Consider the following 27,234-nt stretch of genomic DNA (forward strand, 5'->3'; position numbering starts at 1 on the left):
GGTAGAGAACTTTTTTCTGCGAAAACTTGTGTTTTTAATTTATTTTTTGTATGCAATTATTCATACAATGATATTTAATTATTTTCTTAACAAAGAGACAACTGTTTTATTTCACTTTTATTAAAAAAGTTCAAAAACATCTCGAGTTCGTTATTACACCCCATTACGTGAATTCCCCAGAGCTATGTACAGAAAGTACCGGAAAACGGCGTTTAGCTAGGTTTTCGAATTCGTGAATTGAAATTGTAGATCTATCTATTTGAAGTAAATGGGAATATAGATAATTTTGAAATAGGTCTCCAGGTATCCTCTCTATGAAAATCAAAGCTTTTTTTAATTTATCTCAATCGTTATTTCATACTGACAATAAAACAGAATGATGATGTAATAACAGAATACACTAAAATTTGTTGAATGTGCTAATCTTCAATGAAATGAAAAATAATATTAGATTTACATATATTAAATTTACAAAAGAATGAAATAAAACATTTTTATTTACAGTAATAAATAATAAAGTATATTGATATTCTTATTTCATTCCAGAGAATATATTTTAGGGCAATGAATGGTGACTGATTAACACTTAGCAGAATGAATCCAAACAACAGGCAAAAGGCTCTTGTCAATGTGCCTCGTACACTGAGACCAAAGGCTGTGCCAGTGAGTCCTATAAAATCTCCGTTAGGAAATTTGGTTCCGCAAGTGGCTGTCCCAATGATGAACCCACAAGGTATGCTTATAAAACAATAATACATTGATGTATATTATTTTTCCTGTTAATTACATTGCAAATTACATGGCATTTTTTTTTTCTAAACAGCTTGATTGATGCTAATATGGGTTTGTGATGGTTTTGTAAGTTATATACGGAGTGTTATTATTTTGTTGTATGACATTGTTGTATTTCCTAATCCTTTAGAGAATGGGTGTACTTCAGGGTATAAGTAAGGGTTTATGGATTTTTCTTCAATTATGAACCTTGGTACATTATGACAAATGAGCATGAAAGTCAAAGGTTATGTTGTGGAAAACTTCTATAAATGACAATCTATGACATATTTGGCATTTCTAGTGATTAGAAATGGTTCCATTTTGTTTACCAAATATGCTTAAAAAGATAGTGTTATACATGTATATGATACCTATCCTTTATTGTTGTTTATTTATTTCTTTACCTGTGTATGATTTATAGTCACTATGATATTATATAAGCTGAATTTAAAGTTTTTATTGTTTAAGTTTGATTCTATTTTGTATCCTTATTTTTGTGTTCTAGGTCAAGGACAGGTAATTTCAAGAGGGAATATTGTACCTCAAGTGTTCCATGGTACATCACTATCCCAAACAATGCCTACCACACAACCTAGATTAACTGCCCAGGCCCTCTTCCCGCAGACTGGAGTTATAACACAGATGCCTTTGTCTCAACCAAGAATGGCTACTCCATATCCACAAAGCGGCATTGTCTCCCAGAGTTTAACTGGACAACAGACCAGAATGAACATACAGCCACTATATCAGCAGACTGTGTCAGTTTCACAATCTGGCCTTAGAGCCCAGCCTACAATAACTGCTCAAGCTCTTTACCGACAGGTTGGCCCTTTGTCACAGAATCGTTCTGCAACCCCGCAACAAATTGGTGCTCAGATAGTTTATCCACAGACTGTTCAAATTGGTAGTCAGATGCCCTCAGTTCAGAATAGAGTCTCAATGGTACAAAATGCTGGTTGTGTGGTGCAGAACAGTGTTTCAGGGGTACGAAGCTCCCTATCAGTGGTACAAAACAAAGTGGCCATGGTACCAAACACCGCCTCTGTGGTTCGCAACACAGTTCCAGTAGTACGTAGCAATGTCCCAATGATTATGTCAGCTTCACCAGTATTTCAAAACATCAGTTTCCAACCGGGAGGACAGCTTGCATACCCGTCACAGATGAACGCCCAGGTTCAACCAAGACCACAATTTGTTTATCCAGATCTGATGGCTACTAAGGTTCCATCTTCTGTCTTAAGCCCAGTCATCTCTACTGCCACAAACCCTTTCCAGCAGAAAACTTTCTCTGTTGCGAATCAATTAAGTATTAATCAAGTGTTCACCCAGCCACTCATGCAGCATAATGTTGTTCCAAGGTTAGTTCAAATGAATCCAGTTCAGAGTATGGTACAAAATCAGCTATTGCCTACAGTGGCTCCTGAAATTCAAAAAGACGATGGTTTGAGTGTGACAGGGGAAACTGAAGGTTCGATATCGGCTAAGCAGGATGTCTTGGATAGTGACAATAAAGTAAAATCCTGCGATCAAGAAAATGAATTAGAAGCGGGAATAATGTCAGAAACTACAGGGTTAGAGCCCCTTGCCGAGAATGTTACTGATATCAGTGAAGGATCAAAGACTGACGGTGTTACAAATGAATACACTGAAATGACTCTTGAAGATAATCTTATATCAGATGCCCAATTAGGAATTAGACCATTTGATAAGAAAGTAGGCATAGAGGAAACTTTGCTGTTGTCCAGTGAACAGAATTCACCAATGGTGATAGATAATGCTACATCAGACTCTAGGGAGTCATCCAGTATGTCTAATATGGTTAATACAAGTGACATTGAGGAGTTGCTGCTATTTCCGTCATCATTTGACACCGAGTCCTCGCAGAATTCTCAAGCATCTTTGGATTTCACAAATTCGAAGGCAGATTTAAAGAATACAGGTAAATTGAATTCATCTTTTTACCATTTCTTCATTTTAAGCTCATGTTATCATTAATAGAAATACTTGATTTGTGCCTGGCTTACTAACTTCAACTACGCTCAAAGCATGTCTTAAGTATTTTATGAATAATCTTTTTACTGGTAATAGTTATGAGAACCTATATGCAATTAAGGCAGTCCACCTTCTTAACCCTCACCATGCTCAGGATCTTTCAAATAGATTTCTGTTTGAAAGACTATGCCATGCTAAATATTTTAAATGGACTTATCCATCTCTCAATTTGGACAAACCATTCATTGTGATTTTAGGAAATTTTCAATATATTTATTGACTTACATGCAAACAGTGCAGACCATGATCAGATTGCTCAGTTGTACTGGCTGATCTTGATCTAAATTTATAGCTTGGGTATTTTCATTTGCTGCCAGCAGGCTAGTGGTTGATTAGAAAACAAAAAATTCAAAATTTAAAGCAGAATATTTTTTTTTAAAAAAAGGTGTATTACACACTTTTAGCAGGGTAATGGTTGAAAAATTCATATTATTAATTTATTTATTAATATCATGTAGCCTTTGGTTGATAAAGATGTCTTTTACAAAATAATGTTTTATAAATGATTATATTATACCATGGTCCATGGAGCAATATTTTTATTACAAATTTTAATATTTTATTACATAGAAATGAATAATTCATTAAAATCATGAATACCCTTAGCTGAGTTTATTAACTAAAGATAAGAATCAAAACATTTCAGAAGAGTTATCAGAAGGAGGGGACCAGGAATCAAGGCAAGGTGGCTTGGATCAGCAACATTATACATCAGTGCAAGATCAGGCAAGTGTTCAACCTAAATGAAACAGTTTTTAATTATAGGAAAAATGGTGGTGTACACTGGTATAAAGTCAAGGCAAAATATAAGGCAAAATAGCCCAAGACCAAGTTTTGATTTTGGCTGTCAAACATTTCAAGTATTTTTTGAAAATTTTATTAATGCTGGTCTAATTATTCTAAATATGGTCATAAATAACCAATGCTCTTGTTTGTAAAGAATGACGAAATTTGATGAAGGTTAGATCATGTCCAAATTTCAAATTTCTCTTTTGTTTATGCTGAAGGGTTTAGTATTCATTGAAAATTTAATATTAGCTTGTTATTGAAACTAACTACAAGTTATATTCCTGTTCTTAAATGTTATCCTCAGTTTTTCCCAGTCTTTGTAGGAACAGTGACTGTCTACATTAGTTTCAAATGACATTTGATCTGGCAACTGAAAGTGAAATCTTTAATAAAATGTTTACCAATTTTCCAAAAACCCCAGCTTATATAGCTAACCTAGTAGTGAGCTACCAAATTAACCCCACTGTTTGGGACACTACTTTTAAAGAGACTTGCCAGTATGTGGCAAATGTATAAAAAAATCTTCTCAGCCACTATAAGGCCTAAAGGCTTAATGATTAAAACATAGCTTTGTTTAGTGGTTCTTTACCAAGCTTGTTCAAATGAAGCCCCTGTGACCAATATTTGCACCTTAATCAATAACCATCATTTGTTCTCATTTCTGTTCTAGACTCATTCTGAAGACAGTGTTGAACCTTATTTGGAGATTCAACCTTTGACATCTGATTCCGAAGATTCCATTGAAGCACTGATTGAAACTGATGAAGATGATGTAAAAGATGCTGAAATTCCTGACCACACTACAAATAATACAGTCAGTGACCCTGAGGCAAGCAATGATGCTCTGTCGCAAAATATTTCTGAAAGTGGGGATCAAGTTTTTGAACCAATGGACGAGGGTTTGGAACAAAATAGTCGAAGAAAGATGGAAGAGGTGAAAGATACCGAAAGTATACATTCCAATGTAGAAATGAAAATGGACGGTTCTGTAATGGCGGATATAGGTAGTCAGCCGAGTAGTTCGGAGGATAGCCAAGACGCGGCTACAGCTTCCGACATGTACGATATATACACTGACGATAGTAATAGTATAACTTGGGAAAATTTTCATCATACTGTGTTAAAGTTAAAGGCCACTAACATCAAAGACAAAGCACCTGTTACTTTCACATCACTTAAAGAAAGTTCTTTGGACAATACCCCATCCAGCTGTGATATAGTGAGTGGTGAACCCACGTGTACAGATGTTGATGCTGATAATGAAACAGCTCAGTTTAAAGATGAAACAGCTCATGAACAAAGCTTTGAAGGTAAAAACAATTGTGATATATGTAGCATTTTATACTTAAATTTCATGAATGCATATTGTAATGGTTTTGAACAAGTTCCTTAGGATGAATCTCAATAGCCTCTTTTGTTCTAAACTTTTAAGCTTCTTGATTATTTTTGTCTTTGATTCCACAGTCATGCTTTTCTTTAAACATTATAAGACCTTATGCATCAGTTCCATTTCCTATAAAAAAAACCTTTGTTAACAACAATATGTCTTAATGCCTCCGACTTCCTAAAACACCTTGATTTACAACATTATGTGTTATTTCTAGGAGAAGATGATGAGCCAGAATTTGTATGGGAAGATTATCTTCAACAGACTGGAACTACTGCAGTTCCTCCAACAGCCTTCAAACATGTATGGATGTACTCTTGTTTTAAATAATGATAAAATTATACACTAAAAAAGCAATAAGTAACAATACTTTTATTTCCAACAAATTAGGGCTAGTGATTAAGTTAAAGAACATGAATTTTGTCAACATCAGAACTTTTAACTCCTATTGTTGCATCAGTTGATATGTTTGTAGCATGTGTTCTTTACATGTGAAGATAAACATGTAGTAGTCATGTGTTATTGTCTGTATTTTGTAGTCTCAGGGCTTTTTTTCACAGGTTGAGGAAGTAGCCCTGCCCTTGATTTTGGGGAAAAATTGCATAGTATATTTTCAAAAAGGAAAGAAAAAACTTGATGTAAAATCAATTTTTGGGGAAAACATGCAGCCCTACAACGGCCCCTGCTAGAAGGAAAATAGCCCTGTTTGAATCCTAACAATCTGCTTCTAAAATTTTTTACCACTTTTACTATTAAATTTGTTTGAAAATGTATTCGCCTTGCTTAAAATTAGAAAAATGTCCATTCACTCCATTGTTATCATAAGGGATTTCAAAAAGTTAAAATTGATTTAGCTCAGTTTATTGCATACAAAGTTTGAATCTTTCACTTTTAGGTGATTGTTCGTTTTATTGCAATCATTTTAATTTTATTTATAGGTTGAATGTAGTCTACAGAGTGGGTTTATCCGAGGCATGAAACTGGAAGTTCCTAACAAATCTGATCCCTCTACGTTCTGGGTAGCCTCGGTTCTCATGACATGTGGGCCGTTGTTAAGGTTACGATACGACGGGTACGGTGAGGAGAGTTCCGGAGACTTCTGGTGCGATTTGAACACTACTGATATACATCCGATTGGCTGGTCGGCCCAGAACGGAAAAAATCTACAACCACCTGATGGTCAGTGTTTGTTTTATGTTAGTTTACGAGGATTATTTGAACATGTGTCATATTTTTAGCATGATTTTATGTAAATTAATTAGTCAGGGGGGCATATTATTTTGGTCCCATATTTTGTCTGTCTTTTCCTACTGATGACTTTAATCTTTTATAAGCAAGATACCTTGTACTTAGTCTTTGATAAGGGCTTCATTTTAACATGTGGAAATATTAACTTTTTCTTCAATGACCTTGACCTTCAGGGTTTAATTTTCAAATTTCAAGAAATCTCAGTTTCTCTTTATTAACAAATTTGGGTTCAGGACATTGTGTTTTATCAGCACATCATTTTATGGGAATAGGTTAATTATACCCCCACCACAAAATGTGGGGGGGGGGGGGGCTATAATGGATTCGCTTTGTCGCATCCGTCGGTCGGTCCGTCCATCCGTCTCCATTTTCGTGTCCGCTCTATAACTCCTATACCAATTGAAGGATTTTCTTCAAACTTGGCTCAAATGTTTACCTCAACAAGGGGATGTGCAGAACCCATGTTGCCCATGTGTCAGCTCCAGGTCAAGGTCACATTTGAAGGTCAAATATCAAACACTATCAAATATTAGACAGTATGTCGTGTCCGCTCTGTAACTCCTACACTAATTAAAAAGATTTTCTTCAAACTAGGCTCAAATGTTCACCTCAACCAGGGGATGTGCAGAACCAATGTTTCCCATGTGTCAGCTCAAGGTCAAGGTCACAATTGAAGGTCAAATATCAAACACTATCAAATATTAGACAGTATGTCGTGTCCGCTCTGTAACTCCTACACTAATTGAAAGATTTTCTTCAAACTTGGCTCAAATGTTCACCTCAACAAGGGGATGTGCAGAACCCATGTTGCCCATGTGTCAGCTCAAGGTCAAGGTCACAATTGAAGGTCAAATATCAAACAATCAAATATTACATAGTATGTCATGTCCGCACTGTAAGTCCTACACTAATTGAAAGATTTTCTTCAATCTTGACTCAAATGTTCACCTCAACAAGGGGATGTGCAGAACCCATGTCACCCTTTTGCCCGCTTAACGTCAAGGTCACACTTGTAGGTCAAAAATTGACTCAGAAAATATTCTTAAATTTTAACATTTATTTGAATATTTCTGAATCTAGAAAAGGTATTTGCTTGAAACTTTAAATATATATGAAGTGTCACAATTAAGATATGCTGGTCAAGTTTCATAACTCTGTATTGCATTTTAACAAAGTTATGCCCCTTTTTAAGTCTTCAAATTTACATACAATCAAATATTAGACAATATGTTGTGTCCGCTCTATAAATCCTATACTAATGGAAGAATTTTCTTCAAACTTTACTCAAATGTTCACCTCAACAAGGTTATGTGCAGAATCCCTGTCACCTTTGTGCTGGCTAAAGGTCAATGTCACACTTGAAGGTCAAAAATAAAATGTTTAGCACATTGGGAAAATGAAAGGTTATTTGTAACTGTTTAGAACATGATTTGATAATATATATTTATACTCTTACCTGTACAATTAGTCTTTTTTCACCAGAGATAATTTCTTTTTATGTATTTGTGCCACTTAAGTTATTCCCTTAACCACCTTTCCAAGTCGTCTTCTGTCAAGGACATTGGTGGGGGTATGAATCGCATTCAGCGATAGTTCTAGTTCTCTTTAAATAATCATGAAAAATAAGTGCACCACACTTCAAATTGGTTTTGTTTTCATTATTTTCCACAGACATTCGGGACAGAGTTAGTGATTGGAGAGTATTTCTGCTAGAGTCACTAACAGGGGCCAGGACTGCACCTTCATATTTCTTTGAAAAGGTGAGATAATGTGTTCTTGTCATTCATTAATTAACATTGTTATTAACATACATGTACCTGATGATTTATCAAGGAAACTGTACTTTTTACCTTAACTTAAAAAAAAAAATGTAAAAAGTATATACAATGTATCTAGGATATTATTTGTTGTTGAGTGGTTTATGCCACTGATTTCAGATCATACGTCCTGTACTGCTTTAGGTTTAAATCCTTCCATACACATTCATTTCTTTTATATGAGAAAGATAATTTACCGTCCCTGGTTTTAAAAAAGCACCTTGTCTTTCTTGACAAGTAAAGCTTGGAAAACATTTATTTGACCTTAAGGGTCTAAGTGCCTAAAATAATGCACACCTAAGGTCTTCCTGGACCAGAAAAACTCCCCATATGACCTTAATAGTGTTGATGTGGCTTGAAACACAAGCAAAAGCAGTGTTGCTCACTTCAAAAACTTTATAAGATGTTAAACCAGATTTACTGTCATGTCTTTAATCATAATTTGCTAATTATAATTTATAGGGTACTGGGTGCAGTCCAGTTGACCAGTTGAATTGCGGTATGAGACTTGAACTTCAGGATATACTGAACCCTCTACATGTCTGGCTGGTCCAGATCCTAGAAAATGTAGGAGGAAGGTTGTACCTGAGACTTGAAAGCACCCAGTCTGCCTCCAAACATTTCTGGATGTTTTACTTAGACCCAAGACTTCATCCCGTTGGCTGGGCCAGTGAGCATGGATGTGTCTACAAACCACCTCAAGGTAAAAACTTAGTTATTTCAAGCTACAGTTGAAAGGTACTTATAATAGAATGTAGGTCTTTAGACTATAAATAATTGAATACTGTTTGGATAGGGGAAGAATTTAGATAAAGGAATTTCAGTGAATTATCTTTGTGTGCTCTTTTGTTCTATTTCTGAAATGAGGTCATTAAAGATGAGTATTGCAGGGATCATTTGTGAATAAACAAAATCTGCTGTGGTTTCCAGGTTGGACCTTTATTAACTAATTACTATATATATAAATATGAACATCAATAATTTAATGTAGAAAATGATGTAGTGTAATGTAGGGTAAATCCACTAAATTTCGGACACTTTTTCGTCAGGTTACGGTTAATTTTATATCCTACCTATGCAATTGACTATACGCTGCCGAATGTGATGTAAGCCGTTGTCAGATCGTCCGAAGTTTTTCAACGAATTCATGGGCGCACCGAAACGAGGCTACATTAACGCAAAACTAAAGATTTTTGAATGTAAGTGAAAGCGGGGTAACTCGGTCGCTTATACTCAAAATTCGGACATGGGTTGGAAAATTCGGACATTCATTTAATTTTTAAAAAATAGCAACAACAAAATCATTTTCATTCTGGTATTTAAGTTAATGTACCGCTTTAATTTTATTCAGAGAATTTGTACATGTCAGGTAATAAACAACTGAATTTATCGTTGGAAAATGACATACATATGTATTCCATACTCATACATATTCATATAGATATTATTTGATATGAAGCACAAAATGATAACTTGTCTTTTTGTTTAGAAAGATTCACATCTTTTCACTTTTGATTGGCCGTATTCGCTTAGTACGTTTGTTTTGTTTTTCTTGTTTTTCTCGTTTTTTCTTTTCCAGTGCCAGTTTTTCCTGTATTACCTCATCACTAGTAAGAAGCCTATGGGAAGTAATTGTTCTACGTTTTTGCTTAACATGGGCGGTATGGTCGTTTGGAGGAAGAAAGATTGACTCAATATGGTGATTCCAATTTGCTGAAGGCCCTGCAGGGGAAGTTAAAACTTCCGATGGATGAGGATCATTAAATGATGAATTCAAAATGTTGTCAGATACAGACGTACTTGACTGAGCAATAAAGGAAGTGGTCAGGTCATCATTTATATCTGACTGGAGGTCAAGTTCACCATCAATAACAAAGTCACCACTACTAAGAAGATCTAGAACCACAGACGGATCAGTGATAACGTCTACGGCGGCATCATCACAAGGATTCATCTGAACATTTTCAGAGACAACGCTGTTCAAAGTTATATCAACATTTGTGTCAGCAGTTTGTACTAAATGCTCATCGGGCTTTGACCAGAAACATTGCGAGTTGCTAGCCATAGAACTAGTACTACTAGTATTAGAACTAGTAGTACTAGTTCTACCTGACAACAAGTTTTGTTCACTGGGAGGCAATTCACTGTTGTGGGGTTTTTCAGTAAGAATGCTTGGAGCAAATTCTTGGTCTGAAACAGCATTTCTGTTTAAAGGAAATATACCACAGGCAGCAAACCCTGACTTAATGTTTCCTTTGGTGAAACTTGATGCCCATGCTCTACTTATGAGGACTGGGAAGTTCCACTTGTTCACTATATTTATTGGGTTTTGTAAATATTCAGAACAAGCTGCATTGTATGCTTTATTAAAGGGCCCAAAGACAGACTTATCGAGTGGCTGCAGATGATGAGTTGTATGGGGAGGTAGGGCAAGGATGTAAATGTTTTCCTCAATTGCTCTCTGCAGGATTGCAAGTGATTCATGGCTACTGTGGCCATCAAGAATTAATAGTTGGGGACGTTGTGGACCGCAATTTTGTAAAAAAATATTGTCAAACCATTCTTCACCAATTTTGTCTGTCATCCAACCTTTATCTTGATATGACCAGATAGTACCTGGAGGGGCGGCAGTGGTATTGAAGGAGTGTAAAGACCGGGACGTTTTACCCTTCACCACAAACATTGGTGGCATAGCAGCACCGGCAGCGTTTACGCATGCCATTATAGTGATATTTGTTGACTTAGAGCTAGTTCTACCACAGACACTTTTCATACCTATACCTGCCACAATCTTTACAGGATTATGCTCAAAATTTTTGCTAGTTTCATCACAATTCCAGATCAGATCTGGTTTGTCTGTTAGATTTAGATCAGATATGGTTTGTGACAATGAATCAAAGTATTTTTTGATTACTTCTCGATTCATCATTCTGCAACGTGTTGTCCCAAGACGTTCTGGTTGCCTGAGTGTGAGGCCGTGGCGTCTTTTTACTCCTTCCCACCAGTTCTTGCCGGCTTTAAAGTTGGTGTATGATGAGTGCACCTGAAAAGTAAACAAGACATACGAAACTCATAACAGTGATTGATTTGCAATTGTTTTAATAGCTATTGTTTTTATAGCTATTTTTCCATAGCAACAGTATTGCATTTCATGCATTCGCATTCTGCGTAGGACAAAAGCGCAATTATTTTAGCGTACTTAAAGGCTTCAAGTTATGTCACCAAGAAAAAAGAAATTTGGGATGAATCAAAGCAGTAAATACTTTAAACGGGATATGATCTTAATAACAAATATACAAAATTAGCGGGACTAATAATTCAACGACTAAAAGTCATCTGTTTAAGGTATCATTTGATGACTTTTTCCTCAGCCATTTAAATTGTAAAAGAATTTTATGAAAATCTTAATTTAAGTAACTTTTATTTATACCAATCGCATCAATGTTTGTTAATTTATGGCAAATAGTGTACGTGACGTGCATTTTCATGTGTTACAAGGAGCCGGATAAAATGTGTGTAATGTCGTCATCCATCTTAACTTCTCAAATTATATAAATATATATGTGACTTACACACAATAATGTTTGGCATCACAGTCAAGTCGGATACAGGATAAAATAAGGTCAACTGAACACTTAAAATGCATTATCACTTGCTCCGACTTTATATGTTATAAAATTTAATTGTAGCAATAATTACAAACTGCATTATTGTTTTACGTCAAATTTAATCATAAATTAAGAATTATTTAATAAGTATACAGTACACTTATTAAAGTTTTGCATATTCTTCGATATTTCAAAATTATTTTATTTGCATAATTATATACATATATAATTTGTTGTAAGTGTGGTACACACACAGTAAAATATCAATCACAAAACATACAGGATCTTTAAGTAGAAAGAAAATTTGAGTAATCTAAATAAAATGATCTTGTTTTAAAACAATATCTTGGTATTTCACGTTTGTCAGCAAGAGGTAAAAAGAAATTATAATTTAAAAATATATTATCACATTAGTAGGAACTATGAACATCAGAATGTATCATCTATTTGTATGTGTGAGATATACCTTGATTCTCTGACATAAAACGTTGGTTCTCACGAGGAGCTGCTTGCGTGTGAGACCAATGCCTCGTTCGGCTGCTGTCTTCACACATTCAACAATCTTACTTTCCACCTCGTGGGGTATGGCAGTCGGGCGTCCATGCGAAACGTCCATCCCAAACCTTCCGCTTGCCCGATCTGCCAAGGTTGATCTTGGCACATTGAACACTTCTGCGGCTTTCCTTACAGACATCCCCGTTTTGGTTGCCTCAAAGGCCTTTAATAAATCAGTTTTCTCATATTGTAGAGTTTTACCTCTTTTCTTGTGAATGTATGTACGTGGCATGACTGAAATAAAAACAACAAAACACAAGACTCGTTAATAGTTCTTTTATTTTAACCCTGATTACAATGTATCTGTTTTAATTTCATCTAATAATAATGCCAGGTAATGATCATTAGTAACTTTTGCAAATCTGGATGCTACAAAGATTAAACTTGTGTCATCGCTGGTCTCATTCCACAAACATGTTTCAAATAGAACCGCCATCATAAACTTTGATGTGATTTTTGACAGTAGATATTCACAAACGTCATAGATCTTTGGGTGATCATATAAATATTCATTTTCATATAAAAAGATAAGTTTTTTCTCCAAAGTGTTAGACAGAGATTTGTAGCACATCTTGCTTGTTTCTTCTCTGTGTTGCAAACTATTAACAATGTTCATCTTCCTAAAAAGAGAGCGTCAGATGTTACATACACCTACTTATTATAAATTTATAAAAGAAACATTGAGAAATATTGATAAAATAAAATGTGTATCTTCATTTACTGTATTTTCACTGTAGACTATTATTTTATTTGCAGTGAAACATATTTCCCGTATTTTCACTAGTGTCTTGTAATTAAAGGTTTTTTATTCATGCTTGACTTATTTTCATCTTGTGGTGTGAAAATTTTCATTTTTCACTCGTAGGTACTGCCATTTTCATGAAATATTTAGATACCACACGTTAAATATAAGCCCTGTTTTTATAGAAAACACTTTAATATCCTCTATGTAGTATTTTTAAGTAACATATTTTCTTAATTTAACATGCTATCTAAGTGTCCGAATTTTTCTTGCCACTAAAATAAGTTGTCCGACTTATGGGGTTGCTAGATTTTTTATCTGGGAAATTCGGACAGCTAATATTTTTCAACAATTATCATAAAATCTCTTAAAAATTCATGAAGAAATCATCATATGCTGGAAAATTGAAAAGTTTTCATCCGAAAATACATAAGAATAAGAGTATGCGATGTATACAAACCTCTGATTAGATGGATAACTTTTGACAAATTTCAAACTTTGGCGCCTCCAAAACTTTGTGAAACGGAAAAGGAAGTATAGGTCATATCGAATGCGCATGATTTTGTCCAATCACGAGTGAAGTTACTATGTTTGGAAAGAAAACACGCGTGTAGAAGCCTACGAACATAAATATTTGTATAGACCGGATGCAAATACGGAATGGTGACGGCTCGAAAAATGACCGGAATATAAATTTGACCGAGTTACCCCGCCTGACCGAAATTTAGTGGATTTACCCTACAGGACGTCCTGTTACGTTAACACACTTTAATATATTTATTTCTAATTCCCAACAACTTTGCTATAATTTTTGTTTCTGTGAAGTTCCATCACCAGCAAACTGACTTGATTCTATTTTGATATAATTGTAGATATATGTGATGAACAAACAGATGAAAACTGGTCAGAGATTCTACAGGCAGCTCTAAAAGAATGTGAGGAGGATGGTGTACCTGAAGATGTGTTTAAGGTAGGTGTACCGATGTTTATAACTTAAATGCTGTTGTATATAATGTAAGTGTTGTTTAACCTTTTGAGAACTGGTGACGATTGCGATTGGCTGACAGGTCTGTAGTGGTTCTATTTGGTTGCATGACAATGCCTAAAATAATTGAATACGAGCATCTTTAGAGTCTTTCTTTACTATGAATGTGAGATTAGATATATAGCAAAGATACAAGAATATCAGTAATGAAATTACATCTGAAGTTAGACTGGTAGTAAATTAAATCTTATTAGGCCTGATTTTATTTTTGTTGTTTGTAGTTTCAATAATGCACTTTATATGTTGTGCTGGTTCTTTTTAATTTGAGTTAATTTTATAACTGACCTAGGGAATAACTCGGGATCTGATTTCTTAGAGAAGACTGACATATATTCTAAAATAAGAACAAAATATTGAACTCCGCTATGCGCTATGCGTAGGGCCTTAGATATGAACATATTTAGAATGGTAGTAATCTAAGTATCACTTAGGGACAAACCAACATATTTAGACTAAAATTAAATTTTCTTGATTTGTCATTTTGTTTTTTAAATTTCACAGGACCAACAAATATTGAAAACTCACCAGTTTGCTGTTGGGATGAAACTTGAAGCGTTAAATCCAGGTATGAATACGATCGGTCCTGCCACCGTAACCAAGGTGATCAACAAGTACTACTTCATTGTTGAGATGGACGATGTGAGGATTGAACACGAGAACATTCAAATCTGCTGTAACTCCGAGTATCTGGGAATATTTCCTATCTCATGGTGTCAGTGTAAAGGAATTCGTCTAAGTCCACCTCTTGGTAAGTTATTTGTTTGTTGACAGGAGGTTATTTCTTAGACTTGAGTTTAGACGAAAAAAATAATTGATACAAACATTTTGTTTCTTAGATTCTGGCAGCAGTATCGATTATTTCCTTTGCGACTAGTTTCAAATCAGGCCAGCTTATGCTGATATAATGTACATCTAGTGTTAAACTGGTAGCTAATTAATCTTATCTTTCTTATGTTTTATGATTTAAAAACAATTATTACTTCCAGACTCAAAAAAGGACAAGTCCATTTGAAAAAGTAAAAATTGATTGATTGATTGATCAATGGATCGATTGATTGTGCTTATATATATTTCTAATATTATAGGGTGGAGTGGTGGAGATTTTGTTTGGGGAGAATATTTGTCAATGTGTAATGCTAAAGCTGCTCCAGAGAAGTTGTTTCACTCTGTAAGTTCTGATTTCTTACATTATCTATGATTGATGTATTGAGTAACTTGTCAACAACTGACCATGTAATTTATGTGTAGATTTTGGCCACTTGTATTATTTCAGTTTCCACTGTCTTTTTGGTATAGTCTGACTTCCATTATGACTGAATGCAAAGAATTTTCAACCAAAGCTATTTTATCGCTTTGTTATGTTAATGGATGTGATTCTGTAGAATGTTGTTTGAATATGCATGTATACTTTCTATGTTGAAGTTATTTTACTTTTCTTGTGCTGATAACTGTATAAATCATGTTTTGTTCTGCTTGTATAGGGAACAGAGGATCATGAGTTTGAGAGAGGTATGAAGTTAGAGGCTGTCAACCCCAACAATCACAATCAGATATGTGCAGCCACCATCACCAAGATTGTTGGTCCGTTGCTATGGATACATCTAGATCATATGAGAGACATTCCTAGTCATATAGAAGACATAGACTCGCACAATCTGTTCCATGTCGGGTGGTGTGAGAGTAATAATTATCAACTTAAACCACCAATAAAGGCAAAAAAGAGACAAAGACGCATGTCAGAGTATGTTTTCTTATATATAGATAGTCCTTAATAAGGACACTCTTTTGCTGGCTTCTTATATTTGTAAATAAATTATTGAAATGGGGTATAATATGTCATTTTAGGAAAGCATCCAGCTAGCTAACTTAGATTCTATCGGAGTATATCCTTCTTTGTGCCCAAGATGATATATACATAGAGGTTTTGGGGTTCTTTGCCACTAATCAAGTTCAAACTTTATGATTAGGAACCTATATAGTTAAGTTAACACTCCAGGAACGATGGTTAGGAAACTACCCACCTATATGACTGAAATACTGTTGGGAAAAGGCGTAAAATGAAACAAACAAACAAGTTAATAAAATTGGGTCGTCTATCTAGCCTCTGCATTTTTCTTTACTGTTGAAAAATAGACTTATGACTGACTGTACAATGAAATCTCCAGAAGTAGCCCTCAATAGAGCAATTACCATTTTACATTAACAGTTGAATTCTTCCTAAGCAAAGATTTCACAGTAATTTTAACCTCTGCAGAGCAAGACCTCTCAGTAACAGCAAAAAATTTTGTCTCCCAATGTGTTGTGCTAAGATTGCACTGGTTGTCTAAGAAAAATTCAGTCTACAAATATTTACAAATATTTTGCTTACTAGTAACTAAACTACTGTTTAAAAATATGTATATCCTGAAACTACAAAACAGTAAACTTGTTCTGTAAATAGTTTTTTTGTAAATGGTAAACTATGACCATTTGCAAGCAAAGGCACTTACCAATATTTTTCTTAGTAAAAGAAACTTCTCTTGCAATTATTTTATCTTTCATACAGACATATACCACAGACATATTTCACTTTTAGCAATTTATTTCAACTGCTATTCATGATTTTAAATCTTTGCTGAATTCCAGACGGAGAACAGAAGAAGTTTATCGCTCAATAACATCTAGTCAGACAAAAGGTCAGTTAACTGTATTAATTTAATATGTTGCATGAAAACCATATTTTGTTAAAGGCACATTATGCCTCAGAAACAAATAAATATTTACTTCTTTAGGGATGTTTAGTCTGCCACTTTCAAAGAACTTGTTATTTACTGGTTAGTTATCTAGGAAAACTGGTTAAAAGGACTGACGGCTGAGATATAAGCAAAAAAATTTTTTAAATCAGCGTTAAAAGCAAGCAAAACAACAAGCACATTGTATAGATTTATTAAATATATTTGCTCAAACATAAGTTTCTTTCTAGTTATCAATATGACAGAAAGTGCAGTAGCACAGTTACTCATAGGTTATTTTATCTTTATGTTTTTAGCTCACCTGTCACAAAGTGACAGGGTGAGCTTTTGTGATCGCTTTTCGTCCGGCCGTCCGTCCGTAAACTTTTACTTTAAATGACATCTCCACATCTCACATCTCACATAAACCACTAAGCCAATTTCATCCAAACTTCACAGGAATGTTCCTTTGGTGGTCACCTTTAAAAATTGTTCAAAGAATTTAATTCCATGCAGAACTCTGGTTGCCATGGCAACCGAAAGAAAAAACTTTAAATATCTTCTTTTAAAAAAACCCTAAGAGCTAGAGCTTAAATATTTGGCATGAAACATCTTCTAAAGAGTGTCTACCAAGTTTGTTCAAATAAAAGCCCTGGGGTCAAAATTGGCCCCGCCCCAGGGGCTTTGATTTTCCCTATATGCATATAGTAAAAACTTAAAAAATCTTCTTTTAAAGAACCCAAAGAGCTAGAGCTAAGATATTTAGCATGAAACATCTTCTTATGAGTGTCTACCAAGTTTGTTCAAATAAAAGCCCTTGGGTCAAAATTGGCCCCGCCCCAGGGGGTCATTGATTTTCCCTATATGCATATAGTAAAAACTTAAAAAATCTTCTTTTAAAGAACTTAAAGAGCTTGAGCTAAGATCTTTAGCATGAAACATGTTCTAATGGGTGTCTACCAAGTTTGTTCAAATAAAAGCCCTGGGGTCAAAATTGGCCCCGCCCCGGGGGTCATTGAGTTTCCTTATACATTTGTATGTGTATAGCAAAAACTTAAAAAATCTTCTTTGAAAAAACCCAAATAGCTAGAGTTTAGATATTAGGCATTAAACATCTTCTAGTGAGTGTTTACCAAGTTTGTTCAAATAGAAGTCCTTGGATCAAAATTGGCCCCGCCCCAGGGGGTCTTTGATTTTCCCTATATGCATATAGTAAAAACTTAAAAAATCTTCTTTTAAAGAACCCAAAGAGCTAGAGCTAAGATATTTAGCATGAAACATCTTCTAATGAGTGTCTACCAAGTTTGTTCAAATAAAAGCCCTGGGGTCAAAATTGGCCCCGCCCCGGGGGTCATTGATTTTCCTTATATGTATATAGCAAAAACTTAAAAAATCTTCTTTGAAAAAACCCAAATAGCTGGAGTTTAGATATTAAGCATGAAACATCTTCTAGTGAGTGTCTACAAAGTTTGTTCAAATAAAAGCCCTGGAGTCAAAATTGGCCCCGCCCTGGGTGTTATTGATTTTCCTTATATTTGTATAGCAAAAACTTAAAAAATCTTCTTTTAAAAAAAACCAATGAGCTAGAGCTTAGATGTTTAGCATGAAACATCTTCTTATGGGTGTCTACCAAGTTTGTTCAAATAAAAGCCCTTGGGTTAAAATTGGCCCTGCGGGGGGGAAGGGGGGGCAGAAGGAGGGGGGTAGATCGTTGTTTTTCATTATATGTGTGTAGTAAAAACTTAACATCATGAAACATCTTCTAATGTGTGTCTTCCAAGTTTGTTCAAATAAAAGCCCTGGGGTTTGTTTAAACTGGCCCCGCTCCGGGTGCCTTTATACAGGTGAGCGACCTCAGGGCCATCATGGCCCTCTTGTTAAATACTTTTTCAAAATTAGTGTAAGTTTTGTTACATATAAATTATTTGACATATTACACTAATGGATTATCAAACATTTTAGGTGCCTGGTGCCCAACGATCTACTTCAATCACAGATGTTTCTCTGGTCCATATTTAAGCAAAGGTCGTATATCAGATTTACCGAAGCATGTTGGTCCAGGGCCGATGGATCTTGTTCTAAGAGAGGTAAATATTATATATTTGTGACTGGTAATACCTGTTGTTATATTTTTCTGGTCCTTCGGGATCATTTATTCTGGCACTTTAAAGTGTTGAAAATTGAGTACCGCTCAAACCAATGATAGGGGCCATGAGGGATGTTGCGCTTTTTCATTATCGCTCATGTACAGACTCGATTGAACCGAGTCTGCATTTTTCATCTAACTTTGTTGTGATTTCTGCTTCCAAGGGATGACCCTCTCTCCAACCAAATTTGTCACTTCACCAAAATCATTTGTTGATATTGAAGTTTTCATTTTTTGTCAATTAAATGACATGGAATATTGACCCGTAAAGTGGCTGCCACTTTTTTCAAGTGAGGTAAAATTTGAATATTAAAAAAATCAGAAACTATCTATAACGCTTGTTAAAGATCCATCCGCATGGGATACAACACTATTTGTGTGGCGGCATGGCAGAGTGGTTATCTAAGTATAGCTAGTGGTATGGGTTCAAACCCTGTCAGGGGCAAATGGTTGTTTCCTTGAGCAAGAAACTTTATACTCATTGCTCAGTACTGGTTGGTTCCAGGAACAGATTATAATGTGTGTCTATAAGCTTATAGCTTCCTTCACAATCAAACTAAAATAAATTCTGTATAAACCAACACTGTATGTGTATAGTAGTTATCATATATTTGCAGGTATTAAGTTTGTTAGTGAGTATAGCATATGTGCCTTGTAGAGCGTTGAAAGAGATCCAACAAGAAGGACCATTCAACCCGAGTATGAAGGCACACATTCTGAAAGCAAAGTAAGTATAACATATTTTTAAAAAAAACATCTTTCAATATCATTATTTTTATAAAGTTTATGTTAATTATATATTAAGGTAACTGGTTTAACATGGACTTTCATACCTTTTCACTAAACAGTAATTGGCTTCATTTGTACCACTTAAAGGCACATTATGCCTTACATTATGCCTCAGAAATCTATATTTTTAATACTTGAGAAATGTCTAACATGTTTCAATAATGGATTCAGAACACATTAGATGTTTAACAACTGAAGAAAGTGGTGCTAAATGTGTCGTAAAGGTAGCAAAAATGTAAACAAACTGGTATTTTGACTTCCGTACAAAATACTCATTTATTATGATTATACCCATTGCCAACAAAGCAAAAGAAGTAAAGGATAATTTATATATGTGGCAAATGAGTAAATTTATAGAGAGTTTTTGAGAAATAAAAATGATAGCATTTCGAAGGCATAATGGCCCTTTAGTAGATATTATATTGTCAAAGGCAATGCATATACATGTGCAGTATAACATTATGAAATCTATTTATTGAAATGTATGCCTTACTAAGGATAATTACATTAAAGGTACTCCACCGAGATTTTTTTACTTGAAGGCATTGTAATTATTTTTTCCAAAATTTGATGTAGGGCATTGTCAATAATCTGTATGCAAAATTTTTTTTGTCACGAAGTCTGTTTTCCCTGACTAATCATTTTAATTGTTGTGCAAAATGACCCCAAATGAAAAAGTTAAAATGCTTTAAACTCAAACTGGGCAAAGAATAACACAAAAATAAGATTTTCAATTTAATTCTGAGTATATTTCTTTTTATTCTTTCATAGATATCTTTCTGTTTTTAGTGCCTTAGTTGAGTAAGAAAAGTGGAGTTCCTTAAATTATAATGTATTTTAATACATTATTTGGGGGTGTCCGTTGCCGAGTGGTTAAGGTCGTTGACTTCAAACCACTTGCCCCTCACCACTGTGGGTTCGAATCCCGACAGTGACTTTGGATTCTTTCATGTGAGGAAGCTATCCAGCTAGCTTATGGAACGTTAGTGGTTCTACTCTGGTGCCTGAAATACTGCACCAGTAAAGCTGGAACTTCGCCATATGACCTATACTGTACCAGTAAAGCTGGAACTTCGCCATATGACCTATACTGTGTCGGTGTGACGTAAACTCAAAATAAACAAACAAACAATGTATGATTTAGAATTTGTCAATTTAATATGGATAACATATTAATAAAGATATCTTATATTTACCACTTAGTAAAGAGTGGCTTAGCCCATCGTAACATCAGAGATTAAAAAACAGAATCTCCTGTATGGATTAAAATATTATGAAAGCGCACAGGTTTATGTTTTGTATCATACAGAATTAAAAAATTAAACTTTATTTTATTAACACCAGGTATAAAGGGAAGAAGTACAAGGCTGTTATAGAGGTATGTCAGACTGAGTCACAGTTGGAGGATTTCTGTAGAAACACGTGTATTAAGCTGGAATGCTGCCCGTACCTGTTCAGTCCCGTACAAGTACGTAACAACTGCCCTGAAAACTGTCAACAGCTGACAAAAACTAAATCAAGTAAGTTGTCAAAGAAGTTTCATTCTTTTATTTCTGTACTGAATACAACATAGCCTATTCTCTTAACATTAACTAGTTCTTTTAAAAGTACAACATAACCATTTCTCTCATAAGTACATTAACAATTCTATTTACTATATACTATTGCTGTCATTCAGTGAAATGTTGTTTCTATTCATAGATCCAAATTATGGAAAGAAGAGAAAATTCAGCAACTTAATCAGTGTGAGGTCGTCCACATATTCTGATGACCGAAGCAGGGAACCGAAGAAACGAGGGCGTAAGAAGAAACGATTTCTATATATACAGAAGAAAGGTCAAGGTCAGAGGCAGTACGATGCTAATGGTGATCTGTTGAAAGATGAAGGCTTCATTGATTATGATGATGAAGATGGTAAACTGTTTAATTTCAATTTTCAGCTCTCTTATAAAAATAGATATGGGGATTTGTTAGTATTTTGATATAACATTTTACGGGCTCAATCAAACTGAGCCAGCAACATTTTCAATTTTGCAGTTTCTGACGTTTTTTTGCTGATTTTTACATGCGTTATTGTTTAAAAGTTAATTATGTTGTTGAGATTGCACCTTTCTTAAGCGTCACGAAAGTATATCACTAATCAAACCAACAATGTTTAAATGGGTTGTTTTTGAATAAGTAATTCCCCTTTGTGAACTTCATTTTTGAAATAATTGCATGTCTGTTGTTTACAAGGCCTTTAGAAAATCATACCTGTGAAAAATGGAGCATGCTGCTCTTCATACAGATTTTGTTAATTTATTAGTAACCTGTATAAAAATGTGGTTTAAAGTTGTGTTTGCTTTACCCAGCTTTGTCCATGCCCTTACTGCCTGAAATAATGCACCGAATGTCACCGGAGATCTTCCTCCACCTGTAAAGCCAGAATGTTGCCATATGATCTTTATTTCGTCAGTGTGAAGTAAGCCCAATCAAACAAACTTAAATATGTCTACATATAACTTAACATTGTAAGTGTAATCTTAAAATTACAAAAAAAAATCTTTCCTTATTAAACAAACTGTTACAATGTTATGATACAGGAATAATGACGGCTGAGAGGAGAAGGTATGACATACAAACAAGAGGAGCAAAATTGCCGAAGTATAGCTTCGAGAAAAAATCACATAGAAAAATACTGATGTCCCAGGGAGCAGCACATGCTGAAAAACACAAGCAAGGATTAAAAAGGCTCATAGTAAGTTATTCTAAAAATGTATACATGATTGATACAGTGATTTTAATGCACTTATTATTTCCAGGGCTGTGGTGAGCATATAGATTTTGCCATTGTCAGTCTGTCACGCTGTCCTGAAGTCTCAACACTTTCCATCTTTAGACTGACAAAACACTGGAATGTGAGGGTCTCTGTGTCCTACAGTCACGGTCACATTTCATGCCATGTATTTCTTTAAGTATTGAACGAGTGTATTTTGAAGTGTTTCTTTAGTCAATGTCTAACAGGAAATAATTTTTTGATATTAAATCAGAGGGTATTTTATAACTTCATAAATGTTTCTATTTCAAGACAATTTAGATTATATGGGAAAACCATGCTTTTTTGCTCACATTAGCTCGGCATGCTCAAAGGTGAGGTTTTATTATGGGTTGAATCCAGTTGATGTCCCATTTATGAAATAAAAAGTTGACCTTGGATGACATTGAACATGGCTCAGTAACCTTCCTCTGCCTTGAAGAAAGTATGATCTTGTCAAGCAAACATTCTGAAGCAAGGAATCTAGGGCTATCATTGCCCTTTTGTTTAACTTGCTATGAAGAATAGATTTATGGTTATATTAGCATTATTTTAGCCAAGATAACCCAGGTCATAAGGCTGCTTAACCAAGGTCAAAGTAACTTCTCGTAAAAAAAGCAGTCCCTGTGGTTTAAAGAGGACTAAATGGTGAAAAGTCAGTACCCTTAACCACTAAGTCAGAAGGATGTTTCTACCCTAAAAAGTAATTTGTTACAAATTTTAAAACTATATTTGTTATCCTTGATGTATACCTGACATAATTTACTCGACATTTCAGCCGAAGTCTTGGCCTGTGGAGGTAAAAAATGAGCGCCCCCTGGTGCCAAGAGAAGGTTCCATGAAGTTAGAGAGTAACCCATTAAATTGGTCTGTAAATGAAGTTGTACAGTTCCTGAAAACCACTGATTGCTCACACCTTGCCAGGATAATCAAAGAACAGGTGACAATTTCTATAACATATTGTTACAATGTGATTAAACATTATTATGAATATATTCTATAGCATACTGTTAACATAGTAGTTTAGTAACTGCTTTGTAGATAGTCATGAAAAAAATGTTTTTAAGTCTACAGGCTATGGGTTAGCGGACTAGTGCTAAATTTGCAGGCTAATATTAGTGGCACATTAGACAAGAAGTATTTCTTTTAATGCCTTTGACTTACCTTTTACACAAATTAATTTTTATCATATTGAGTGTTTATTTTGGAAACTACAAGGCTTGTTTTGTATAATAATGAAATATTAATCACAGTTAATATCTTTAACTTTGTTATAAATTATTTCAGGAAGTGGATGGGCAGGCATTTCTGTTAATGAATCTATCTGCTATACAAGAACATCTTGAGCTGAAATTAGGACCAGCCGTGAAGCTGTGCCACCAGATAGAGAGGCTCAAACTTGCCTTCTATGAGAACTACGCTTGAACTGTTACCATCGCGTCATACTTAGTCTGTTTAGGCTAACTTAAGAAATCAAGTTTTATATTTAGAACATATTTAGAACAATTCATCACATTAGTGCAGTAAGAGTTTAACTTATATTAAATTATAGAAGGAGTTAACTCGTTACTGCGCTGAGATGACAAATTGTTGTTTGACCAGAGATTAAATATACACAGAAATCCGTTCAGTTTAAATGTGGTTACAGAAGATGAATGGCTTGAAAATATGATGTGATTTTGTTAGATGGACAGAGAAAAATGGCTGGTTTTAATTGTGATATGATTTTGGGTGTGTGAGTAAACTAAAAGTTTGTAGGTAGAATGTGTTGTGCGAATGTTTGAATGTTTGTTTATGTTGTGACATAAAGTCAATGTTTTTTGTTGTATTTCTTTGGTACAAGATTTTTATGTCACACAAAACATGGGACATAATTTTTTTAATGGAACAAGTAACTACCAATTAGATAAGCAGTCTTATTTTGACATTTGATTGACAGCCATTTGAAATGCATAGCGTTTAAAGGAACTCCACTGAGGTCAAATAGCCTTAAATCATTTAATTTGAAATTCTTTCATAAATCTACTGGTACACTTAAAATTGAAAACTATGCAATAGATGATATATAAATATACTCTGTATTAAATTGATAATCAAGTTTTGTGCTATTTTTTGGCTGATTTAAGTGAAAAGTGTTACAGCGCTTTTCATTTTGAGGTCAATTTGCATAATAAAATTGATTATTCCTGGAAAACGGAATGAGCAAATGACCTGAAATTTTTTACCTAAGTTATTTGTGAAGACCTACAATATATAAAAAGGACATTATACAAAGCTGTTGAAAAAATATATTTTTTGGTTCCATCATGTGAAAAAACCCTCGGTCAAGTCCCTTTAAAATCATATATTATTGCAGTTATTATAAAAATTACATGGATAAATTTTCTTAAAGTTATGTTCAGACCATTTAACTACAAAACAGCTTCTAAAGTCGAACGCCACTTGGGTTATATTTAATTATTTATCTTATTTACACTGTTAACAAGTTGCAAAACAAATAACCTTTTCAAATTGATTGACATTGGTGCTCCTGACAGTGTTTGTCGTGTAATACCTCAGACAAAACATAAGCATTATTGTAACCTAACTGTACATACACATTTTTATTTCTAGATTTGCAGGAAACAAATTGTACAATATTTCAGTATTATAAACTTATTTCATTTCTTGTGTGCATATATTATTACATGCCTATTATTCAATAGGAAGACTTCTAGTACACATTTTAACTGAATGATGTCAGTTATTTCAAAGTAATGTCTTGTTTAATTGTTGGGACTCTCACAATTGAATTAAATTTGTTTCACTTCGGGATATAAGAATTAAAATTATGTTAAAGGAACTCCACTGAGGTCAAAAGCCTAAAAATATAAAATTTGAATTTCTTACATTAATCACTTATGCACTTAAAGATATGTAAATGATTAATAAGAAATATATAAAAAGGACATTAAATATATTTTTGTGCTATTCTAAGCCCAATGTGAGTGAAAAGCATTTCAACACTTTTCAATTTGGCACATTTAGAATAGTTATTCAGGAAAATAGAGTAATCGAATGGTGCAAAATTTCTTACACTAGTTATTTGTCTAAACTTTCATTAAATGGAACACTAATCTTGAAAAATTATTTCCAGTCCCATCATGTCAAAAAATCTCAGTGGAGTCCCTTTAAAATGCCATATTTGTGATTCAATTAAATGTTGTACAATTATTTTATTTTTCACAAGAAAACTCAGCCTTACTATGATGTGGTAGATATGTTTGGGGAATATGACCGGTGTTAACTTAACTTAAACTCTTTATGTTTAAAAAAAATTAAGGTTCATGTATGGGATCAAGTTGGAAGAATATTGATATAAATACAGAGGTGTTACTTTTATTACAGTGTCATTTTAGTTATGTTTAATATGAGTACTAGGAAATTATTTGATTGACAGGTTTTTTCTTTCGTTTTTTAAAAGATTGATTATTATAATGTCATAACTTTTATACAATTGTTTGTTTGGGATAGAATATAAAAACGAAATTTTCATATTTTTTACATCCGACTATCATTTGAGTTTTTCCCAAAAACACTAACATTTTGATATCTAATATATATTACATGGGTATAAATTTTCAGGCATTTGCCTGAAGTTCAGGTTTTTTCTACTTTTGAAAGCTCTTGTTTTCTATATAAAACCAATTGAAATAATACTGCGTTTTCAGATTTTCTGATATTTTTAGTTAAAACAATATTTTATTGATAATCCACACATTTACATAATAAATTACATAAAATAAAATTTACGGATTGAGTAGGAAGCTTGTAAAGATTTTTTGAAAACTCTCTCCGTAATCAGTATTTAACAAATTTCAAATAAATGGTAACAAAATATAAATGATATTTTTAACTTGCACCCATGATATAAACTTATTGATTTTTGCTTTGTTTTTACATAAAACATTGAGTTTTATATTAAACTTAAAATTGAACATTGTTAAATAAAGGTATATAAATTGTTTTAGTGAACACTTTCATTTCAAGAAATAACATCCAGTTGTAATCTGGCGGTTGCTACACATTTATTGTCTTTCTCTATGTTTATTGCGTTAGAAGAGAACATATTTAAGATTAAGAATATAGAAAAGAAAGTATTTAAGATGATAAAATATGTAGGAAAGTAGATCCAATATGGTTATTTGTCCTTTTAATTGTTAATATACATAAATAGATAATTTTAGATGAAAGAAATTTATTAAATTTGTCTTTTTTTAAGATTCTGGGGTATATGAACAAAACAAACATTCGTTTGGTACATGTTCTTGGGTCATTCAAACAAATTTTGTCAAGCTATAGTTAGTTAATTTATTTATTTTACAGTGTGCCTTTGATAATTTAAGAAAAAAATGAATGTGCACATTTTTAGTGGAATGTAGTTATTTTTTTTTGTTGTGTTGAGTGAATATGGTTTGATTGTTGTTGTTAAATTATGTCCATTTAATGTTAATATTGTTAATAAAATATTGCTGGAAGATGTCCAATAAAATTGGTGCAATTTTTAAAATTATCTTAATCTTTATTTTCCCTTTACAACAAATTAAACAATATATTGTTTTGTTTAACTTGACTAGATCTATTCTAAAAATAGTGAGAGCTATGTGACTCACCCAGGCGTCAGCTTCTATTGGTTAAGTTATTTTTTTTGTGTGCAAGTTGGTATCTCAAAAACTATTGAAGGAAATAAGTTGAAACTTTACACACTAATTTGAGAACATAATAGGAGATCACTATC

The 27,234-nt window shown here is 33.8% G+C and overlaps 1 protein-coding gene across 1 annotated transcript; it reads left to right on the forward strand.

The window, feature by feature from the left end:
- Positions 1-549: 549 nt before the first annotated feature.
- Positions 550-27,006, forward strand: LOC132713608 (scm-like with four MBT domains protein 1). Its single transcript, XM_060696250.1, has 20 exons — positions 550-733; positions 1,280-2,713; positions 3,473-3,552; positions 4,286-4,925; positions 5,220-5,305; positions 5,941-6,181; positions 7,922-8,010; positions 8,530-8,770; positions 13,845-13,942; positions 14,519-14,765; positions 15,103-15,185; positions 15,499-15,758; positions 16,643-16,692; positions 18,691-18,815; positions 19,492-19,601; positions 21,008-21,183; positions 21,365-21,577; positions 22,246-22,400; positions 23,236-23,397; positions 23,745-27,006. The coding sequence occupies exons 1-20, from the start codon at positions 595-597 to the stop codon at positions 23,880-23,882; spliced, it is 4,767 nt and encodes a 1,588-aa protein (XP_060552233.1). The 5' UTR covers positions 550-594; the 3' UTR covers positions 23,883-27,006.
- The last annotated feature ends 228 nt before the right edge of the window (positions 27,007-27,234 follow it).

The sequence above is a fragment of the Ruditapes philippinarum genome, unplaced genomic scaffold, assembly GCF_026571515.1.
Source record: "Ruditapes philippinarum isolate M1 unplaced genomic scaffold, ASM2657151v2 ctg5273_1_1_1_1, whole genome shotgun sequence".
Classification (NCBI taxonomy): Eukaryota; Metazoa; Mollusca; class Bivalvia; order Venerida; family Veneridae; genus Ruditapes; species Ruditapes philippinarum.